This window comes from Panthera uncia (assembly GCF_023721935.1).
Source record: "Panthera uncia isolate 11264 chromosome B3 unlocalized genomic scaffold, Puncia_PCG_1.0 HiC_scaffold_1, whole genome shotgun sequence".
In the NCBI taxonomy this organism is placed as follows: Eukaryota; Metazoa; Chordata; class Mammalia; order Carnivora; family Felidae; genus Panthera; species Panthera uncia.
The window spans coordinates 35839430-35860379 of record NW_026057582.1 but is presented as its reverse complement, the minus strand read 5'-3'; the positions used below and the strand labels follow the sequence as shown (position 1 = coordinate 35860379).

At 39.5% G+C, this 20950-nt stretch overlaps 1 protein-coding gene and 1 pseudogene across 1 annotated transcript in view; both read right to left on the bottom strand.

Annotated features, from left to right (window-relative positions):
* ESR2 (estrogen receptor 2) overlaps positions 1–20950 on the bottom strand; it is a 55817-nt gene that overhangs the window by 25721 nt on the left and 9146 nt on the right. Inside the window, exons 3-5 of the mRNA XM_049611496.1 lie at positions 14775–14891; positions 2836–3135; positions 2304–2442 (exon numbers count right to left, since the gene is read on the bottom strand). Of these exons, the coding sequence (XP_049467453.1) occupies positions 2304–2442; positions 2836–3135; positions 14775–14891 (556 nt within the window). The remainder of the gene's footprint in view (positions 1–2303; positions 2443–2835; positions 3136–14774; positions 14892–20950) is intronic.
* On the bottom strand, positions 15066–15253 carry LOC125910671 (uncharacterized; annotated as a pseudogene).

Genomic DNA, 20950 nt, shown 5'->3' with positions numbered 1-20950 from the left:
TTTTTAAGCGGTGTGCAAATTATTTATTCATGTTGCAGAAAAACCTCATAATAGAACTTCTTTGTGACGTATCACCTCTGACTCTGAATAAAAAACGTTTCAAGCGTATTTGAAGCGACAACTCCTCCAGAAACATACCCATCACATAAAACAATATTTATCTGTAATAATAGACGCACAAAAGAATTGAACTATCTTATCTTAGACTTGAAATTCTAGACCTCACAAAGTTTATGTGTTAACAATATTAGAGGTTGCAACAAAAAATAACCACCACAGGCACTACAAAAACAAACAAAAAAATGCTTGCTCACTGTGAACGCATTTACGATTCCAAAGGCGCCTCTCCTCTACTCAAATATACTAGACTTGTGTGCTGGGCAACACAATACTTTCAAATATTTATAAAAAGTAATGTGAGTCTATTAAAAATCATTTGTAACAAAAATTACTTCTTGTTTTCCTTCTATTACTTAACCGAAAGGTAGGCCTAAAATTTGTCCAGGATTCGTGTCAGTTTACAGTAAATTCCATCCACAGGAATCAAAGAACTCACACAAAGAGGAGAGGTGGTTATACTAAAAACCAGGAACGAAACAGTCACAGCACATAAACATTAAATGCGGCATCAATGTAGAAATCAGGACAAAAGGCAACAGCAACCCAATCCCGGTGTCTGCAAATGTATTGATTCAAGGCGTGAAACTTCTTCCTAGCACTAACTTCTAGGAGAAGTGTGTGTGTGTGCGTGTGTGTGTGGCTTCATCTGAACGCCAAGAGGAACATAATGAGTAAATGAAAGATAGTGACGGCTCAGCAGGGGGCTTGGCTTTCCAGCCTGCCTTGCCAGATGGTGTCCTCCGTGACAGGAAGAGGAGGAGGTTTCTGAAGTGGGCAGAGAGTAGAATGGAGTTGTCCCAAGATAAAAGAATCAAGTAGAAAGTCACTTTGCCTCTCAGCCTCCTCCTCTTTCCCTTTTCAGTTCTCTGTCCCTCTGAGGGGCATGACCCATTGTACAGGTAACTACTGTCAGAGTTAAGAGCATGGACTTCACAGCCAGCCCCTACATCCAGCTCTACCACTTACTACCCTGTCACCTTGTCACCACAGGCAAATTACCTGACCCCCCCATTTCCATAACTGAAGGATAAGGATAATAATGGCACTTACCCATAAAGGGCCATGAAGATAAAATGAGTTAACACATCAAATGCTTAAGATGGGGACTGATATATACAAGCCAATAAGTTGACTGTTTTGATTGTTACTGAAGGGTCTCAGCTTCCAGAACCTACGTTCTTCTATGGTTTAACACCAGGGCTTGCTCCTGCTCTTCCCAAAGGCTCTGTTCTCCACTAAAACAGTGCTTTGTCAACGGTGTCATGCAGAACAAGAGGCAGAGTGGAGGCTAACAACTTAGGGGCGTCACTTTTCATCTGTGTAACATGTGCACGGGGGTCTCCTGATGATCTAAACAGGCAGTTCCAAGAGTTGGGGGCAGACATTTTCCATTCATATAATGGCTCCTTCTACACTGTGCACAGAGTCAAACGTGACTGAACATTCTACATTAGAACTTTCTCAAAATAAGGAACGTGGAAATCCATCTCCATGGAGAGATTTTCAACCTGCTCAAATGTATTCCAAGAAAGTGTCCACTTTTCCTACTAACATTTTTAGTGTTGTATATTCTGGTTTTTCCTCCATGAACAGTTCACCTGAGTCAATTAAAAATTGGTTCCTTTTCTGCGCCATCTTTAAAAGAAAACAAGGCGCAATCGAGTGATGGCATTGGTGTTATCATTCCCCAATTTCCATTACCTTTCGTTTGGTTTTAATAACCATTCTTTCCACTGCTACTGTCAAAAATGCTATAGAGCGTGCAGTTAGAGTCAAAGCACATTAAAATAAACTGCAGATCTGTAAGAATTTTATCACCTGTCCAGGAAGAGATAGGCATGGTCCCCACAAGTGGAAAGAACAGCAGGGCAACTTAAAATTATAAACTGAAAATGAAATTTCTAATGCTGAAAAATCTAAGTTGACCTGCACACTTACTAGCCACATAGTCTGCAAGATAGGGGCTCTTATAGTCTGACCTGTAAATGTCACCCCACTGCGGGTAAGGATAAGTCACAGGACACTGAATCCTAGTACCCATGCTCTCCTTCTTGGACTCTTGACCTGGTGAGGGAGCTCATGACATTATCATCCTCTTGACTGACCTTTCAGGTGTGAGGTGTGAGGCAGCGCCCGGGGCTCAGACAAGTCGGGAGGAGAAACGCGATGCATTTTTCTCTCACCTGTCCAGAATGAGGTCGGGAGCAAAGATGAGCTTGCCGGGGTGGTCAATGGAGCGCCACATGAGCCCCACCATCAGCACCTCCATCCAGCAGCTCTCCAGGAGGCGCACTTGGTCATACAGGCTGAGCTCCACAAAGCCTGGGGAAAGCAAGAGGCCGTGAGAAACACCCACCCTCCTCCTCGGCTCCCAGTGTCTGTGAAAACAAAAGAGCAAGTTTTCACAAGCTACGAAAACACCCACGACACAGAGAAAACAACCAACGTTTTAAAGCTGCGGCTACACGCTGCCCTAAGGAAGGAAACTCTGAACTCTGCGTGTGCAACTCACAACGTCCGGCCTTGGACTCCTTCTATAGACTTAATACAAGTCATCGAAGATTATAAAGGACAGTTACCTGGGCTCACAGCTCCCCCCCCCACCCCCACCTCCCCAGACAGATGCCAGGGAAAAACAGAAAGCTGGAACAGATCGTTTTTAGTTAGATATTTTTTAAAGTCCTCTGCACTGAGCTGAGATCCAGAAAGCCCTACCTGGGATTTTCTTGGCCCAACCGATCATGTGCACCAGCTCCTTGTCGGCCAGCTTGGTCAGGGACATCATCATGGAGGCCTCGGTGAAGGGGGTGCTGGGGCGGCTCACCAGCACGTGCGGCGGCTCCGCCTCCAGGAGCGTGAGCACCAGCTGCTCGGGGCTCAGGGCGCTCAGCAGCAGCTCCTTCACGCGGGTCACGTGGCCCCCGGCTTTCTTGGCTTTGCTGGCGCAGCGCAGCTGCTCCTCGGAGCTCTTCTGCCTTCGCACGACACGGTAGCCACACCTTTCCCTCCGGGAGCCTAAACCGGAGAGACGATCACACAGTGCTTTCCCGTGGCTTCGCCAACCCGGCGTTCGAGGCGCCCGAGTCGCCGGGGCAAGAGCGAGGCCGTGACGCCGTGGTTAAGACTCGAGCCTGTCCCCACAGCGTGTCTTAGAACAGAAGCCTGACTTACTTCCTGGAACCTGTGGGGCGTGTACCAGAGATGGTTACATTTGTGACTATATTAGCAAGAGCAAAACGGGACGTTTCAGGGACAGTAGCCCAAATGAACGTAAGGTCTCCCATTTCAAGATTACCTATGGAGACGAAATCGATTTCTCTTTTAAAGAGTGTTGACGGGGCGCCTAGATGGTTCAGTGGGTTCGGCGTCTGACTTGATTTTAGCTCTGGTCATAATTTCCTGTTTCGTGGGATCGAGCCCTGCATTGGGCTCCACACTGACAGCACCAAGCCTGCTTGGAACTGACTCTGTCTTTCTCTCTCTCTCTCTCTCTCTCTCTCTCTGTCGTCTCTCTCTGCCCCTCCCTCGCTTGTTCGTGTGCTCGCTCATCTCTCTCTCTCTCTCTCAAAATAAATAAAACTTTAAAAAAAAGAGTGCTGACATAACCTCAGTTTTCAAACCACAGAATTAGGAGTTTTCTTCAGACAAAAGATAGGCAAAACTAGGAACTGAATGAACACTAATGTTTCCAAACAGTTATCAAATAATACACTTTTATAATACATTCTGAAAATAGTCACATGTACTTGTGTGTGCTTACACATATACACATGCATTTTTATATATTTACACAAATAAATATATTTCAAGTAATAAATTTTTTTAAATCCTGAAAAATATAGAAAAGCACAAATTTTGGCATAAATTCTTTCAGTTTTCTTTTAATGCTATTTACTTTTGCATATTTCATATACAAAATTTAGATCACAGTGTGTATATACTATTTAAACCTTTTTCTTTTCATTAGAAAGGCGTCATTTTACAATTTAAAAACCTATATAGCATTCTGTTTTATGAATATAGCATTATTTATCTAAAGTGTCCCTTGATGGAAATCTAGGTTGGTTCTAATTTCTTTGCTAGTATTCATATTACAATGAAAATGAGTACCTGTATCCAATTAGTCCCTTAAAATAAATTCAAAGAAGTCAAGTTGCTGAACCAAGGCATATACACATTTAAGATTATTGATAGATTACCCTCTAAAACTATTTTAAGATTTTATTTTTAAATAATCTCTACGTGGGGCTTAAACTCACAACCCTGAGATCAAGAGTCACATGCTCTACAGACTGAGTCAGCCAGGGGCCCCCTCCAAAACTATTTTATTGTTTTATTTTTCAAGTTTATTTATTTTGGGGGCACCTGGGTAGCTCAGTCGGTTAAGCGTCTGACTTCCGCTCAGGTCATGATCTCATGCTTCATGAGTTCAAGCCCCACATTGGGCTCTGTGCTGACAGCTCAGAGCCTAGAGCCTGTTTCAGATTCTGTGTCTCCCTCTCTCTCTGCCCCTCCTCTTCTCCTGCTTTGTCTCTCTCTGTCTCTCAAAAATAAATAGATGTTAAAAAAATTTTTTTTTAATCTTTATTTTTGAGAGAGAGAAACAGAGTGTGAGTGGGGGAGGGGCACAGAGAGAGGGAGACCCAGAATCCAAAGCAGGCTCCAGGCTCTGAGCTGTCAGTACAGAGCCTGACGCAGGGCTCGAACCCACAAACTGTGAGATCATGACCTGAGTCATAGTCGGACACTTAACCAACTGAACCATTCAGATGCCCCCTCCAAAACTATTTTAAAATTTGTAATCCAAATGATACTTTAAGGGGCTTCCTATCTCCTCATAACACCATTGGACATTAAAAATAATTTCTAATCTTTGCTAATCTGACAAATGACTAACCAACCTCATTTCACTTTGTATTTTTTTAAATTGCTAGCAAGGTTGACTAATACATTTGCCATACTTTATATTTCTTTTACTTGTATATTGCCTATTTATTTCTTTTGTTCTTCCCCCCACCCCCAGAAACCTATGAAGTTTATTTAGGAACTATAGATAACTTTTCTTATATACCATATTTGCCTTGTTATATATCTTTTCACTTTACTCATGGTATCTCTCGTCATAAGAAGCTTTAGTACACAGCCAAATCGGTCTTTTGTTTCACATCAAGATTATACCAATGTTTTCTTATATCTTCTTTAAGCACTTTTGTGGTTCAAATCTATTTGGAAGTTTATGTATGTTTGTATCATGTCATATTATGTTCTTCAAACAGATGTATAATTTTCCCAGTAGCATTTATTGGATAAATTTTTCCCACAGATTTTTATAAAATGCCATGTCATTTAAGAAATATGTATAGGGGCGCCTGGGTGGCGCAGTCGGTTAAGCGTCCGACTTCAGCCAGGTCACGATCTCGCGGTCCGTGAGTTCGAGCCCCGCGTCAGGCTCTGGGCTGATGGCTCGGAGCCTGGAGCCTGTTTCCGATTCTGTGTCTCCCTCTCTCTCTGCCCCTCCCCCGTTCATGCTCTGTCTCTCTCTGTCCCAAAAATAAATAAAAAACGTTGAAAAAAAAAATTAAAAAAAAAAAAAAAAAGAAATATGTATAAAGGTCTCTTCTTCTGGATTGTCTTCTCTGTTTCATATATGTTTCACATATGTGTATATATGTTTTTACTCCTCTGCTGGTCTCAATATGTTTCAGTTATTGTAGGTTTATGGGTCAGAAACACAATGGGATAATGTGTTTAAGATGGTGGGGGAAGGGAGAAACCTTCAATTTAGAATTATATTCTCAGATAAACTATCATTCAAGAGTGAGGATAAATTAAAGCCATTTCAGTTAGGCAAAGGTTAAAAAGATATATCACTCATACCCCATTTGAAATAATTACTGTTTCTTTGGGATGGAGAAACATGAACCCAAGAAAAGCAATGAAATTCAAGGTGCAATGGTAAGAAACTAAATTGTTAAACATGAGAGGAAACCTAATAAACATAGAATGTATAAAATAATAACAATTAATTTTTGGAGGTACAGAAATAAGGTAGCACCAAATACTGGATAATAACAAATAAGATGAGAGAGGAATAATTTTGGCTAGACCTTTCTAAGATTGTTTATTTGGGAAGAGAAACATCAGTTAGAGAGAGTGGCTTGAATTCTCATGAATGCTTGCTAAAAATAGAACTGTCACTAAAAGAATTGAAACAGAATGTATGACTTCCAAACTAGAAGAGGAAAAATAAAACAGTAAAATGGCGTCAATTCCAAAAAGGAAAGAAAGAAAATATATGATGAATTTTTTAAAGCATAAAATGATAGAAATGAATTCAAATATCATGATCACAATAAACATAAATAGACTAAATTCATCAATTGAGAGCAACTCTGAGATTATATTTTTTTTTTATCTAGACATAGACTGGCTGTAAGAGATACATCTAACACACAGAAAACTGAAAACAAAGGGATAGAAAAAAATAACAGGCAAAAATTAATGAAATAAATCAGTTACTCTATCGATATCAGACAATACAAACTGTAAGGCACAAATCATTATTAAAGCCTCATCAGTAGATTATAAAAGGAAGATAAATAATTCTAAACTTAGATAATTCTTATCTTATCAAAACGATAAGAGGGGCGCCTGGGTGGCTCAGTCGGTTAAGCGGCCGACTTCAGCTCAGGTCATGATCTCGCGGTCCGTGAGTTCGAGCCCCACGTCAGGCTCTGTGCTGACAGCTCAGAGCCTGGAGCCTGTTTCAGATTCTGTGTCTCCCTCTCTCTGACCCTCCCCTGTTCATGCTCTGTCTCTCCCTGTCTCAAAAATAAATAAAACGTTAAAAAAAATTTTTTTTAATAAAAAAAAAAATAAATAAAAAACGATAAGAAAACACAACCTATAAATGTAACATGAAAAAGTGACTGAGAGAAAAAGTTGACAAATACATTATTATAATGGATATTTTATTTTTTAAGGTTTTTTAGGTAATCCTTACACCCAACGTGGGGCTCAAACCTACAACCCCAAGAGTCTCATGCTCCACCAACTGAGCCAGCCAGGCACCCCTATTTGGGTATTTTGATGTATCTTTCTCAGCAACTGACAGTGTAAACAATAAGGGGAAAGGCAGAATACAGAACATTTGGATTGTACAATTCACTTGAACAAAATTATCACATACTAGTTCATGAATAAAATTTTAACTAAAATTGGTATCATATAGATCATATTCTCTGATCACAAGAAATAACAAAAATATAACCCAGGCCCCTGTAAAGTTTAGCACAAAAGAATTTCTAAAAATTCATTGGTTAGGAGCACTTGGGTGGCTCAGTGGGTTAAGCGTCCGACTTCAACTCAGGTCATGACCTCGCAGTTTGTAGGTTCAAGCCCTGCATTGGGCTCTGTGCTGACAGGTTGGAGCCTGGAGCCTGCTTTGGATTCTGTGTCTCCCTTTCTCTGCCTTTCCCCCGCTCACGCTCTGTCTCTCTCTCTCTCGGAAATAAATAAACATTAAAAAAAAAATTTGAAATCCATTGGTTAAAGACAAAAATACAAAGCGAAAATTAAGAAAGATGTAAGTCAGGATGTCATGAGCATGAGTACAACTTTCCCACACACACAAAAAAACTAAAATATCTGAAAAATGCCTAGTTTCTATATTCCTACCATTATGTTTGTTTACTAAATTCAGTTGTCCATATTTTAAAAAGAAATATTAGTTAAGAGGTATGAGTACATTTAAATTACTTGCTCCCAAGAAAAGTTATCTGAATTTCTTCTTATCCTTGGCTAATCAAACTAGAAGGAAGGCCTCTATCTATCTAGAGATAACCAAATCAAACTGTTTACTAAAAGAATTAAAAGCCTAAAATAGGGGCGCCTGGGTGGCGCAGTCGGTTAAGCGTCCGACTTCAGCCAGGTCACGATCTCGCGGTCCGTGAGTTCGAGCCCCGCGTCAGGCTCTGGGCTGATGGCTCGGAGCCTGGAGCCTGTTTCCGATTCTGTGTCTCCCTCTCTCTCTGCCCCCCCCCCGTTCATGCTCTGTCTCTCTCTGTCCCCAAAATAAATAAAAAAAAAAAAAAAGTTGAAAAAAAAAAAAAGAAAAAAAAAAAGCCTAAAATATAATTCATTGTGTTAGTAATCAGACATAAAGCAATAGGTATTATTTAAGATCAATTATACCCCCAGGGTAAAAAGGAACAAAATGTTTGGTTTAAGAAAGCACCTGTCTGATCACACATCTCCTTTTTGTAGAGTATATGAGGACACAGGTTAACATACAAAGAGAAACGTTTTGAATCACACACTCAAATTTATTTGATCAGCTTTCACTGACAAAGCCCTATATACTGAGCTCTGACAGAGTCCTGGGGATTCCAGATCAATAAAATAGTCTTCAACCAGGAACTCACTGTTTTCTACCAAGGATATTTCTAGTGTCACGGCTTTTACACTGGAATCTAGGCAGTCACTCAGTGTGGCTCTGAGGAAGCGTGATAAAGAACTCTACCAAACAGGAGTGCTCCATATTAGAAAGTGGTAATATGGGCGCCTGTGTGGCTCAGTCAGCTAAGCGCCCGACTCTTGATTTCAGCTCAGGTCATGATCTCATGGTTCATGAGATCGAGCCCTGCATCAGGCTCTGTGCTGACAGTGGGAAGCTTGCTTGGGATTTTCTCTCGATTCCCTCTCTCTCTGCCCCTCCCCCACTTATGCATGCGTGCTCTTTCTCAAAATAAATAAACGTAAAAAAAATAGAAAGTGGTAAATAGCCCCAGTGAAAAGATGTTGATGACAATGGTGATGACAATGACAACAATGATAATAATGGTAAATGATCAAAATGACAGCTCACAGCTACTGGAAGCTTCTATGTGTCAGATATTGTACAATGTATATAGATTATTTCATTCTGAAAACTGCCCTAGAGGGCAGGGGCTATTAGCATCTCCAAGATACAGGGGAGGGGCCAGGCACAAGAAGGCTCAAATAACTTGCCCTGGGTAGAAAACTAGAAAATAGTGAAAGCAGTTGTCTGAATCCAGACCTGGCAGTTTTACTACTTTGTCCCACATCCCTATCCAATCCCTGTCATGTGTATATACAGCAGATGAATAGAGAGATGGCATCTAAAGATACAGATTTATTCTCCCAACACAGGAATCTCTAGAGATCAAATGCATGGCCTTTTGGATTGTTTTCCGGGCTATTTACATTTCAGCATATCCTTACAACAAAGCTTCATCCCTGAAGTAAGTCTGGGTGAGCATCTTCCCACCATTTAAACAACCATATTAAAACCTCAATAGAAAACCCAAGATTGGTGAAGAAAACAGTGATAACAGAAAAGACAAAATTTCTGAATAAAAGGGAAATGGTGCAGGTGGAATCTCTACTCCTCCAAGACTGGAAGGAAGGAAGAATATGGGTGGAGGGTTTATTGAGAGGACAGACAAGAAGAGTGCTGGAAAAGGAGGGAAGCATAGTTAAAGTTCACTCCTAATGGTCCTTCTCTGTGGTCAGTAAAGGGCGATATATCCAGATGTTTGCACATCAACCCATCTCATCATGCAATCTCCAAAGATGATAAAATGTTTTCTCTTAGAGAGCCCTGCCCAATTTCTTTTTGGCCAAATTTAATGACCTTTTCTCTGGTTTTCCTTTCCATGAAAGATTTTTCTTTCCAATTTTATTGCAATATAATTGACATATATCACTGTGTAAGTTTAAGGTATGCAGCATAATGGTTTGGCTTATGTATATTGTGAAATGACCACCCCAGTGAGTTTAGTCAGCGTCCATCATTTCATATAGATGCAATAAAGAGGGAAAGTTAAAAGAAAAAAAAGGAAAAAACGAAAAAGATTTCTTTTTTCTTTCGGAACTCTTAGGACTTAACTCTCTTAGTAACTTTCATATCTATCATACAGCAGTGTTAATGACAGCATGCTGTACATTATGTCAGAAAACTTATCTTGTAAATGGAAGTTTGTACCCTTGGTCACTTTTCTCTAATTCCCTCTCCCCCAACACCCTGCCTCTGGTAACCACAAATCTGATCTCTTTTTCTATGAGTTTGGGTTTTTGTTTTTGTTTTTGTTTTAGACTCCAATGTAAGTGAGATCAACAGTATTTGTCTTTCTCTAACTTACTTCGCTTAGCATGTGCCCTCAAGGTTCATCCAAGTTGTCACAAATGGCAGATTTCTTTGTGGGCTTTTTTTTTAATGGCTGGATGCTATTCCATTTTTATACACACACACACACACACACACACACACACACACACGCAAGCACTAACTTCTTTATCCATTCATCTGGCAATGGACACTTAGGTTATTTCCATGCTTTGGCTATTATAAATAATGCTGCTATATGCTAACTAACTTGGATATAAATTTTAAAAATAAATAAATAAACAAACAAATAAATAATGCTGCTGTGACATGGGGTTGCAGATCTCTTTTGAGTTGGTATCATGAAAGATTTTTTTTAAGTTTATTTATTTTGTGAGAGAGAGAAAGCGCAAGTTGAGGAGGAACAGAGAGAGAGGGGGAGAGAGAGAGACAGAGAGAGAGAATTCCAAGCGGGCTTCATAGTGCAGAGCCTGACACGGGGCTCGAACTCACAAACTGAGATCATGACCTGAGCCCAAGTTGAACGCTTGACGAACTGAGCCACCCAAGCGCCCCAGAAAGATGTTTTAAAGTACATCTCTGTACTCTGCCTTGCAAGACCGTATTGTATCAAAACTCCTCATAACTTATATAAGCTTTTCAAAGAGGGAGGGGAAAGGAAGGAAAACTAAAATTTAGTGCCAAACACTGTGCTAGGTCTTTATATTTTTTTTTCATATGTATTCCTCACAAAACTCAGTGAAACAGATATCTTCTTTTCAGAGATAAGAAAACCAAGGGCCAGAAACGTTAGGTTTGAGCATAGTCACAGATAGCAAGAAATAAGACAAAAAAGGAAATTCAACCTTCGGGAGTCCTGTCCTCTTGTTCTCCCACCGCATACACCGCCCCCTGCAGGCGGATTATCATGTGCTCCTGCCCTGGTCCCAAACCACCAGGGCTACACCTGTCCAACAGATCGTGGTAGAATAAAAGTGTTCTTATCCTGACTAAATTGTAAATAGCTTTTTAAAAAATACACACTCACCTTAAAATGTTAACTTAAAATATGAAACAATTTGTAATCTTTTGTCAGAGGACCAAATCTTTCTCCTTAAGCACATCTGCCAATTAAATCACAAGTAACTTTCCTACATAAGCCATATCCACGATGCACAGCCTCTGAATTTTCAATTTCCACTTCTTTACAACGGAGCAAGAACTTAGGCACTCATAAAGCAATCCAAATTCAGAATTTTTCTAGGTTTATGATTCCCCACTCCCCGCCACAATCTCATTCATACCTAACTCAACAGCTACTAGTCTTTTACAGTTGTTGTTGTTGTTGCTGTTTTACTGTAAGTGCTACACCCAATGTGGGGCTTGAACTTACAACCCTGAGATCAAGAGTCACATGCTCTACCGTCTGAGCCAGCCTGGTGTCCCTCCTTTATGGTTGCATTCAAAGCCTTCACAGAAATGATATCTTTTCCTACTCATATTTCATGTTTGTATAAATTCTAATTAAATTACATAATTTGACAGTTACAATGAGTAGAAATAGGTTTTGGAAAACGTCTACTGGTTACTGATAAGGCTATAACTAAAGTGGTGGGAACAGAAATGCTTGAATGTTCTAAAGAGTAACCAATACACACGGAGAGCTCATGGGCATTGGCAGGGTGTTTTACAAAGAAGACAGGAAACATCAGTGATTATAAAGCCAGAGAAGTGTGATCAAATAAGAGGACTTCTGCTATACTATAATATAGCCAGATGAGGTGCCTTATCTGTTACATACAGAAAGAAAAAGAAAAAAGCAATCCCTATCAAAATAATATCAGCATTCCTCACAGAGCTAAAACAAACAATCCTTCAATTTGCATGGAACCAGAAGAGACCCCGAATAGCCAAAGCAATCTTGAAAAAGAAAACTGAAGCTGGAGGCATCACACTCCCAGACTTCAGGATGTATTACAAAGCTGTAATCATCAAGACAGTGTGGTACTGGCACAAAAACAGACACTCGGATCAATGGAACAGAACAGAGAAGCCAGAAATGGATCCACAAACGTATGACCAACTAATCTTTGACAAAGCAGGAAAGAATATCCAATGGAATAAAGACAGTCTCTTCAGCAAATGGTGCTGGGAAAACTGGACAGCGACATGCAGAAGAATGAACCTGGACCACTCTCTTATACCATACCCCAAAATAAAATCAAAATGGATGAAAAACCTCAATGTAAGACAGGAAGCCATCAAAATCCTAGAGGAGAAAGCAGGCAAAAACCTCTTTGACCTCAGCTGCAGCAACTTCTTACTCAACATATCTCCAGAGGCAAGGGAAACAAAAGCAAAAATGAACTATTGGGACCTCATCAAAATAAAAAGCTTCTGCACAGCAAAGGAAAAAATCAGCAAAACTAAAAGGCAATAATGGAATGGAAGAAGATATTTGCAAAGGACGTATCAGATAAAGGGTTAGTATCCAAAATCTATAAAGAACTTATCAAACTCAACACCCAAAAAACAAATAATCCAGTGAAGAAATGGGCAAAAGACATGAATAGACACTTCTCCAAATAAGACATCCAGATGGCGAAAAGACACATAAAATGCTCAACACCACTCACCATCAGGGAAATAGAAATCAAAACCACAATGAGATACCACCTCATCCCTGTCAGAATAGCTAACATTAACAACTCAAGCAACAACAGATGTTGGCAGAGAAAGAAGATCTCTTTTGCACTGCTGGTGGGAATGCAAACTGGTACAGCCACTCTGGAAAACAGTATGGAGGTTCCTCAAAAAATTAAAAATAGCACTACCCTATGACCCAGCAATTGCACTACTAGGCATTTATCCAGGGGATGCAGGTGTGCTGTTTTGAAGGGACACATGCACCCCCATGTTTGTAGCAGTACTGTTGGCAATAGCCAAAGTATGGAAAGAGCCCAAATGTCCATCGACAGATGAACAGATAAAGAAGATGTGGTATATATATGTGTGTGTGTGTGTGTGTGTGTGTGTGTGTGTGTGTACACACATAATGGAGTATTACTTGGCAATCAAAAAGAATGAAATCTTGCCATTTGCAACTATGTGGATGGAACTGAAGGGTATTATGCTGTGAAATTAGTCAGAGAAGGACAAGTATCATATGACTTCACTCATATGAGGAATTTAAGATACTAAGCAGATGACTATAAGGGAAGGGAAGCAAAAAGAATATAAAAACAGGGAGGGGGACAAAACATAAGAGACTCTTAAACATAGAGAACAGAGGGTTACTGGAGGGGTTTTGGTAGGGGGGGATGGGCTAAGTGGGTAAGGGGCATTAAGGAATCTACTCCTGAAATCATTATTGCACACTATATTCTAACTAACTTGGAAGTGAATTAAACAATAAATTTATACACACACACACACACACACATATACATTTATACATGTATATATAAATGTGTATATGTATATACACATTTATACACATATATGTATAAATATATATATGTATATGTATATACACATTTATATATATAAAAGTCTATGTAAAAGATGAGAAATTATAAATATTGAAATTAAAGGTTCTATATCATAGCAAATACAAAAAAAGAGAGAATATTCAAAAGGCAGAGCTCCTAAGAGCCTGTCAGGGTGAAAGGAGACTTTTGTTTTAAATTTTTTAAATAGAGAAATTACAACTAACCACAGGCAAAATACTGACTAGAGAATAACAGGAAAACTCGGGCAGAGCTGCTGTGAGTACATGTACATGCAAGTGTGTACAGACAGGGAATCAAAAGTTAGCCAGGTGGAGAGAGCAGGAGGTACGCATTACTGTCAGATGTTATACTAATGTGCCCATTTTTCTTTCTTCTTCATGTACGTATACATGTATGTGTGTATACACACACATACGTATGTTTATACGCATATATGCATACATAGATATCATCATACAACAGAATCTACGTTCTGTGTGCTTTCCATGGTTCTATCACGTTTCTGACACCTATATGTGCCTTTTCTAGAAAGCTAATACAGGGCTAGGCATGAATCTTTCCCATAGCTCTCCAAGTAACCCACAAGATACTCTACTTTTCTGTCACAGCTTTGACTGTGGACATTTATCTGAACTTCATCCTTAGACTTTGCAAGGCCTCGGGCAGATGGTCATCCAGCCCATTTGAGCACTTTGGTTTCTAGAGCTCCCTAAACCCAGCAGCAGTCTACTGTGTCGTCAGACCACCTGAGCTGTAGAAAGTTCTTCCCTATATTGGGCCAAAATGTGCCTCCTGTGACTCGTTCCTGTTCATCTCAGCTCTGTCCTCGGCAGCTACAGGGAATACATCAATGCCCCCTCCAATGTGGCAGCGTACAAATACTTGATGATAATTACCAAGTCCTAACTCTCCTCCCATCCAGGCTACATGTCCCCAGTTCCCCCACCTGTCCTGTTTGAAAGAGCCATCGGCACGCCCCCCCATACGATGAAATGAAACAGGAAGCGAACACTCACCACACTTCACCATCCCGACCTCATAGCACTTCCGAAGTCGGCAGGCCTGGCAGCTTTTGCGCCTGTTCTTATCTATCGTGCACTGATTTGTCGCTGGGCAAATATAATCGTTATGTCCTACAACGGAGGAAAAAACAAAACAAAACAAAACCAAAAAGGCAGGCTATTGTTACAATATTTTGATTACATGTCTTCCTGGTCAACAACACCGTAATGCTACCCGGCTGAGAGGTAGGGGGCATCTTCTTAACGATAGGTATAGGTACAAAGGCCAAAGTTCAGCGTCATAAGCACCTTATTAGTGAGTATAGAAAATCCAGGAATATCTCCATATCCTACTCTTTGACCAATAGGCTATTCTCTGCATGTTTTTAGAATTCTCAAGAGATACATTAGAAATATTCTCCTTTGGTTTCAATTAGCAATAATCGTGCCTCGGATACACCTCATTGGCTACAATTCTGCCACTGTGCAAAGCTGAAATATTCTCCTTTGGACATGGAAAGTAAGACAGTCGTCTGAAATTGGTTCTGCAAATCACAGAACACCGCAAGGATAGTACTTGTGTATCAGGTCACCAAATTCAATTGCTTACATTCTTTTATACATATCCCTCTTTGGGATTTAACATGATTTTTTTTTTACTTTTTAAAATGTTTATTTATTTTTGAGACAGCGCGTGAGAGGGGGAGGGGCAGAGAGAGAGAGGGAGACACAGAATCCAAAGCAGGCTCCAGGTTCTGAGTTGTTCGCACAGAGCCGGACCCAGAGCTCAAACCCACAAGCTGTGAGATCATGACCTGAGCCAAAGTCAGCCGCTCAACCCACTGAGCCACCCAGGCGCCCCTTATGGGAATTCACAGTCAAATAAGAGAGCGAAACTAATCACTAAGGGGATAATGAAATTAGCAAACTGAAGAACCAAAAGAACTGCCACTTGAGGCTGGCTGTGGTTATTGTTCTCAGTTGCCACTGCCTCCCACGGCCCTGTGACCCTGCAGTGCACTAGAGCAGCCAAAGTGTGCTCGCCTACCAACTGACGTTGAGTGTGGCCATGAAACTTGCTTTAGCCAATAGTATGTAAGTAGATGGGATATTCCAACAGTCTGGCTTGGCCGCTGGAGCCAAGAAGAGGCCCTTTGAAAAAAAGGAAATGCCTCGGGTAGTTGCTGGTCCAAGGAGAATAAGGAAATGTGCAGACTGAACTCCACCCAGAGTTCAGAGCTGAGCCTTGTGAAATAGATGCACCCTACCCGACCCCTAGAGCAAAAAGACATTGTTCCACGATTACACCAAAATCGAATTTTATAATTCTCTCCCACTTTAGGTAGATTCCAGTAACACTTGTTCAACGAAACACAAATTGAAATTCAGTTGCCTGTGGCTTTACCACCATTTCCTGAGCCAGCCTGGGGTAGCAGCAACGGCAGAGACTGTACAGCTCTCGAAGAGATGCAAACGCCCTCTCAAGCGACCTTCATCCCGGCCACACACAGGAAGCCTGGCTCACCAACATTCTGACAACGTACTGATTCCCAGATAGTTTATCAACATTTCATTGAATCCCATAACTTCCCTAGAAAGAGCTATCATCCCCATTCTACAAAAGAAAACATGTAACTTCAGTTGAATCATCTTAAGGTTCTGGTTTTAGTATTCTGTGATGCGTAATAAATTTCTACAAACTTACACACTTAAAACCAAACCCACTTATCTCATTTCCACGAGTCAAGAATCCAGGCACAGCTTACTCTAGTCAGGGTTTCAAAAGGCTGCAATCAAGGTGTTGGCTGGGCTGTGGTTTCATATGAAGCTCAGCATCCCCTTCCAAGCTCATATAAGGTGTTTGCAGAATCAGCCATTTGCAGCTGTGGGGCTGAAGTTCTCATTTTCTTGCTGGCTGTCAGCAGGATGCTGTTGCCAACTCATAGAGGAACCACTTCCCTGCCCAAAAGCAGTTCACAGCATGATGTCTGCTTTCTTCCGGGGGGGGGGGGGCATATCTCTGACTTCCCACGTGTCTCTCCACTCCAGTATGATGGAGTCTTACATAATTATAGCATAATCATGAGACTCCCCCATCACCACTTGCCATATCAGGTAACCTAACCAAGGAAGCAACTCTCATATTTACAGGTTCCACACACACGCAAGAGTAGGAGGCAATATGAGGTATGGTATAAATCTTTTTAAAAGGAACAGATAATTATTCGTTATTGCTTTTATGATCACTTAAAACATTCAAAAATAAATTATATGCTAAAAGTCAAGATACATTCCCAATTAGAAATTTTCAATTGTCCGCTAAAACATAATCTTTTATGGCTAGAAGGTAAATGTAACCACACAGTACTTTCCATAGAGGTATCAATCTTTTAAGGACCTTCTAAAAAAACTCAAAGAATAATACATGATGTTACCCTTTTTGGATTTATAGAGGTTTATAACAATAAGTATTTAAGGGACAATGAAAGGTTCACTTTTTTACCTCATTTTAAAAGACCATTTTACTTAAAAACAATGAGAAAGCATAGTAATATGAACACACTAAATAAAAATAGCCTAGAAAATGTCTTATACAAGAAGGCCAGGGTAATTGAATTCACTTCTGGCAAAAAAAAGGAAGAAAAGTCCTTAAACTATACAAACTACCTCACGTATTAAAATGGTTTTCTCAGGGCGCCTGGGTGGCTCAGTTGGTTGAGCGTCCAACTCTTGATTTCAGCTCAGGTCATGATCTCACGGTCGTGACATTGAGCCCTGCATCAGACTCCGTGCTGAGTGTGGAGCCTGCTTAAGATTCTCTCTCTCCCTTTCCCTCTAACCCTCTCCCCCACTCACGTTCTCTCTCCCTCTCCAACAAAATTAAATAAAATGGTTTTCTTGTTTCATGCAACAACCTGAGAGGCATGCTATTCTATACTAACAGAACTGACAGAAAAGTTCAAAGCAAAATAGGTAGCTAATTCTTAAAGATATAAAGCTGTATAGGAAAATGTGCTTTTTATAATCTGTATACAGATAAAAGGTTATCTGTATACTCTACAAAATTATTGAGTCTGAATACCTGTCATCATTCATATCCATAGCACAGAGGGGAGAGACAGCACTGGACTGAGCTCAGAAGATCTGAGTTTAAGCTCAGTTCAGCTTCCCGATTTTGTCACTTCAACGATAGAGCAATGTTTATCATCCGCACCCTCCCTGGCACGCTTATCCCTCAACAGCAGGAATCAACCTTGTGTTTTGTTCCCTCAGGACATCCTTTGTGGCTTCAAGGCCAAATGAATCCCAAGTAATGGAATATGTGCCTCCAAGATAAGGAATCTGCTGTATAACCTACCAGCTGTCAGAGCTTCCCATTGAAAGCTCAGACTCCAAAGTTGTAAGAAACAAAGAATTAAAGATCTTTGAGCGGCACTCAAAAAGATTTTAACTTTCAAAAGACAATGATAAAAGGTTCATATGAATACCAAAATTAAAGTGAATAGAATAGTATTACTATTGTATATGGACATAAAAGAAATAGCCCAAAAGAATGAAATTTACAGAAATACCTCTGAGAAATGTATTATATACATGTGTGTGTAACAAAACTGTATACGAGATATAAAAGACCTAAATAAATGGAGACATATTCTTGATGTGAAGACTATTAAAAAGATTTATTCCAAAATAATTCTTAGGTTTAACAAAGTCTCCACTTTTCTTAACATTATGGATGGGAGGACACTTAATAAAATTATTTTAATATTCCTATGTATGAATAAACCAAGGAAAATAGCCAGAATACTTTTAAAACAGGAGATATTTATACTGGCTTGTATTAAAATGCATTATAAAATTATACTAAAAAAAAAGAAAACTATAATAGTTAAAATAATGTGGTGGTACTTCTATAAGAATGAAGCACTAGACAATAGAACAGAATAAAACATTAGTATATAAAAGACCTTAATAGGTCATATAGAGAGAGAAAAAAAATCAATGAACACATGAAAAGATGCTCAAAATCATTACTAATCAGGGAAACACAAATTAAAACCACAATGAGACACAACTGTATACCCAATAGCTGACAATATCAAGTTTTTACAAGGATGTAGACCAACTGGAAGTCTCATAGTCTGTTGTTGAGAATACAAAATGTTTCAACCACTTTGGAAAGCAGTTTGTTAGGTTCTTATAAAATTAAACATACACTCATCATACAAGCAGCAATTCTACTCCTAGGTATTTACCCAAGAGAAACAAAAACTTAGGTCTAGAGAAAGGAAGATGCATGAATATTCACTGAAGTTTCATTCAAAATAGCGTAATACTGGAAACAACCCAGATGAATACATAACCTGTGGTACATCTAAATACTGGAATAATCCCCAGTAACAAAGAGGAATGAACTACTGTACATGAAACACAGATAAATCCTAAAAGCATCATGATAAATGAAAGAAATGATACACAGATGATTATATACTTTACGATTCAATTATAGGGCATTCTAGCAAAAGGCAAAACTATAGGGACAGAAAATAGATCGATGGTTACAGGGCCTTGGGAGGTTGGGGGACAATTGGCCATAATGGGCCTAAGGGAACTTTTTGGGCTGATGGCAACATTCCATATCTTAATGATGGTGGTGGTTAAATGACCACATGCATTTTCAAAATTCATAAAACTATACAAATAAAATAGGGGAATTTTATTATATGTAAATTGTATCTCAAATTCAACTAAAAAAATAACCTCCCATATTTAAAAAAATCAATGAAAATAAAGTTATTTAATAAAACAATGTGAAGAAAATTGACTAAGATAAATACATTTAATTTCTTTCCTTTTTTTAGCTTTATTTTATTGAAGTATAATTAACATACAATGCTATATTAGTTTCAGGTGTATAACTTTTTTTTTTTTTTCCAACCGGAAGATTGGTTTATTTGGGAATAAAAGAGAATTAGAATCCAGAACAAACAAGCTGTGGTAAGACCACAGGCATGGCTGGGAAACAAAAGCTCAAGTGTATAACATTTTGATTCAACAATTCTATACATTACTCAGTGCCGGCCATGTAAGTGTAGTTGCCATCTGTCACCTTACAACATTATTACAGTATTATTGATTATATTCCCTATGCTATATTTTTCATCTGTGACTACTTTATTTTAAAATGATCTTTTTTTAATAGTTTATTTTGAGAGAGAGAGAAAGAGAGAGCATGAGCAGGGGAGGGGCAGAGAGAGAGGAGAGAGAGAGGATCCCAAGCAGGCTCCACACTGCCAGCACAGAGCCTGACACGGGGCTCAAACTCATGAACCGTGAGATCAAGAGTCGGATGCTTAACTGAGTCACCCAGGCGCCCCATCTGTGACTATTTTATAACTGGAAGTTTGTACCTCTTCATTCCCTTTATTTCACCCATCCCCCACTACACCCCCTTCTGGTAACCACCAGTTTGTTCTCTGTATTTGAAAGTCTGGTTTTTTGTTTCTTTGCTCATTTGTTTTATTTTTAGATTCTGCATGTAAGTGAAATCACATGGTATTTGCCTTTCTATGTCTGACTTATTTCATTTAGCATTATACCTTCTAGATCCATCCATGTTGTCACAAATAGCAAGATCTCATCCTTTTTAATGGCTGAGTAATATTTCTCTCTCTCTCTCTCTCTCTCTCTCTCTCTTTTTCTCTCTCTTTTTCTCTCTCTCTCTCTCACTGTGTGTGTGTGTGTGTGTGTGTGTGTGTGTGTGTAACTTCTTCATCCATTCATCTATTGATGGACATCTAGATTGCTACCATATCTTGGCTATTGTAAGTAATGCTGCAATAAACACAGGGTGCATTATCCCTTTTTGAATTAGAGTTTTAGTTTTCTTTGGTTAAATATCCAATAGTGGAATTATTAGATCTTTTGGTAATTCCATTTTTATTGTATTGAGGAACCTCCATATTGTTTTCCACAATGGCTGCACCAGTTTATATTCTCACCAACAGTACATGATGGTTCCCTTTTCTCTACACTTGTTATTTCTTGTGTGTGTGTGTGTGTGTGTGTGTGTGTGTGTGTGTGTGTGTTAATTTTAGCCATTCTGACTGACTTATTTCAGCCATATCTGATTGTGGTTTTGATTTGTATTTCCCTGATGATTAGTGCTGCTGAATATCTTTTCATGTGTG